Source organism: Elephantulus edwardii, unplaced genomic scaffold (genome assembly GCF_000299155.1).
Source record: "Elephantulus edwardii isolate Elephantulus edwardi_28Jun2011 unplaced genomic scaffold, EleEdw1.0 scaffold01500, whole genome shotgun sequence".
Taxonomy (NCBI): Eukaryota; Metazoa; Chordata; class Mammalia; order Macroscelidea; family Macroscelididae; genus Elephantulus; species Elephantulus edwardii.
The window spans coordinates 7,738-10,967 of NW_006401250.1; the positions used below are offsets into that span (position 1 = coordinate 7,738).

The 3,230-nt window shown below is 38.2% G+C and overlaps 1 protein-coding gene across 1 annotated transcript; it reads right to left on the reverse strand.

The window, feature by feature from the left end:
• Positions 1 to 477: 477 nt before the first annotated feature.
• On the reverse strand, positions 478 to 2,075 carry LOC102875945 (tripartite motif-containing protein 51-like; the record flags this gene model as incomplete). Its single annotated transcript, XM_006903460.1, has 2 exons — positions 1,677 to 2,075; positions 478 to 573 (listed from the first exon to the last, which is right to left on the reverse strand). Coding segments are annotated over exons 1-2 (495 nt in total), but the record flags the coding sequence as incomplete, so codon positions are not given.
• Between the last annotated feature and the right edge of the window lie 1,155 nt (positions 2,076 to 3,230).

Sequence of the window (3,230 nt, forward strand, 5' to 3'; positions counted from 1 at the left end):
CACTTATCTAGTGTAAGTTTAAGAAATATGTCAGAGGACGGTACCACTTTGGGATTTTTCAGAAATCCTATCCTCATGGTCTACTACTTGATGGTCTGTCTACTTGACCTTCTAGCTATATTAACTGGAGATTTCCAGGACTTGTGTGTCTCTTTGACTTCATTCACATGAAGTCCATCAGCCAAGCATTCTCTACTTATTTGTTACAAATAACTCACAGTCAACTTTTACATCTGAAATCAAATTATATTTTTCTCTGTCATTGAGCCTTATAACATAGTCTTCAAATAATGAAGGGAAGGAAATTTGGCACAGGACAGTATATTTAGTTTGAGATATTTTCTGTTTTTCTACTAACGAGTTCCTTCCTCTCAGTTTCTAACCTCATAGAAGTGTATAGAAATTATGATTTTAGTTTAAGATTTTATTGTGTAATTACAATGCCTCCAAAGAGAGTTTTGAGAAAGAGTATCATACCTTCCAAGACTTGATTATTCTGATTTGTCTGTGAAGATGCCTCTGATTTTCTTGCTTTTCTCTCCAAAGAGACCTCATTTGTTCCAGAAGCTTTTGCTACAAAAGAAGAATGAATGTGAACTTAGCATGTGAGCTAAGATAGCACTGAAACCTTAGATTAATATATGGAGAGGTGTGTGGAACAAGTAATAAATAAGTGTTGGCGATATCCAAGAAGCTCCTGAATTTTTAATAACTGTGCTGCTGATTTTAGGAGAAGGAAATGTCTTATTGTAATAAGAGCCAAGGTTACACAGTGTACAAAGCATTATGCTGCTATCCAAAGGTCAGCACTTTGAAATCATGCTCTGCTTCATGAAACAATGAAGAATTTTAATTCTGTAAATCTTTAGTCTTGAAATCTCTAAGGACACTTGTTTCTAGATGGTTCTGTGAGTTTGAATCAGTACAATGGCAGGAGCATTTTGGGGTAAAAATTATGTCAGCTGACGAACATTTATAACTGAATTGCATTTCGAATTTTAGTTTTCTAAGGGCAGATCTATGGGTCAGATCTGTAACTAGGATCTGTAGGAGTCGTACTTAACTTGACGGCACCTAACAACAAGAAGAATGGCAAATCTAATTTTCTTGTGTTGTTAGGCTAACATAATAGAGTTCATTGGAATAGGGTGCTGGTGGTTATATGCAGTTCCAGAGGCGAATAACAAGAAATGGAGTGAATAACTTTATTAAACTCAATAGATTGTCATAATTCCAACTACGAGCAATGTCATCGTCATAATCAAAGTGTGATTTTTAAAATGGTAAATGATTTTTATATGATAAATTATTCTTAAATAGTAAATTCTTTTTACCCAATGGGCATAACTTTCCTTCTCTAGTTCCTGGGAGCCGTGATGCCCTAGTGGTAAGAGATGCACTGCCATCCAGAAGGCATGCAGTTTGAATACGCTTGCTGCTCCCTGGAAGGACAGGCACGGTCTTTCTGTGTTATTTAAACTACAACGGTCAGCTATGGGTTAGTTCTGATTCAACGGTACACAACAACAACAACAAAAGTACCTTTATCATCGGACTCAGTAAATAACCTCTATAAATAAAGTCTAAATAAACTATTAATTGTTATCCCATTTCCCCCCCTCCCCCCACCAATATTACTCAGATACGGCATCTCCCCTGGTATAAGTTTTGCTTACCCGGTATTTCTCAGCAGTCCATTCAATGGAACAGTCTAGGTGACTTTTGTGCTCCTTAGAATTACGGCAGGGAAAGCAAAGTGTCTCCCTGAACACTTCGCAGAAAAAGGTTTTTGGTCTCATGTGTATCTCACACATTTGTTGTTCTGAGCTCTGTAAAGAGGAAACCACTGCTCTTCTGGCAAGGAACACCCTTATATTCAAACGAATGTTGTCTTTAACGTTCGTTGAACATGATTTCTTACATTCAGGGCAGCTCAGAGCATTTGAGGCTTCCTCCCAGAAGGTATAGAGACAAGGCCTGCAAAAGTTGTGCCCACATTCGGTGGTGACGGGATCTATGAAATAACTCTTGCAGATGGAGCAGATATAATTTTTCTGGGAAGCGTTGGAATTCATGTTTCTAAGGAGAGAAAAGAAAATGAAGAGAAAATAATTTTTTCATTATTTCCATAAGGAAGAAGAGCTCTGTTGGTGTAGTCTGTAGAAGTTTCTTTGCAAGCACAAAGGCATATAATATAGCCTCTCTAGCAGTTCAAATGTACTAGCAACTTCATGGGTGACAGACAGATGGGCCATCTCCTGGGGAGAATTTCAACAGTAGGTCAGTCACGAATTTGAATTAAATGCACTGTCCAAATCCTCAACAATACTTTAGAGCAAGTGATTAGTGACTTAACACTGAGAGGGTTCTGTTATCTATGATAAAAATAGAATTCTGGGAAATAAAGAGGAGTCTTAATGCTTGTTGACATTTCAAACCTGATACTCCTTATTATGCCAGGAGAAGAAGGGTGGATTGTCTCCTCCCATGGGATTAACAGGCTCTGAAACCCCATGGGAGGGTCAACTATGGGTCGGTTCCAACTCTATAGTAGAGAACAGCAACACTCTTTATTACATAGGTTTCTGCTCCTTAACTAATTCAAAGATGGAAGTTTAACTCATTCAGAGGTATCTCAGAAGAAAACCCAGGAACCTACTAACCAAAAAGCTCTCTATGTAGCAAGACTTACTCAAAACACACATGAAATTACCAAGATTAGTAATCTTATGAACAGAAACGGGTTAAAAAAAAAAGTAATGAAACTATTTCTAGCTATCAAGCCTCACATTAAAAGACAAAGGAAAAAAAACATTTTTAAAGAGAAAACTTGCAGATGTGCTTGTTCCAGGGAGATGCAGTGCTAACCCAAAAAACCAGGATTCTGTTCCACCAGCGACTCTGCAGGAGAAAAATTCTCTCTGCTGGACACCCATTACAGTCTAGGAAACCCAATGGAGGCTCAGCTATGACGTATTTTCCATCAATGAGTAGGAAGTGAAAACTGCGGTAGTTAGTTTTGTGCGAACTATTCTTCAAGCTCAAAAGAAAATGCAAAGTCGTTGTTTGAGTTGGTTTGGACTCAAAAGTAATCTTCCATCGAGATTCTCAGGCTTTACATCCAGGTAGGATGAGATTGTCTGTCCGTCTCCCAAGGTACCACTGGTGGAAGCAGCCAAAGAACTTTGGGAGAATCGCTGCCTTTTCATAACCAGTGTGATACAGACTAT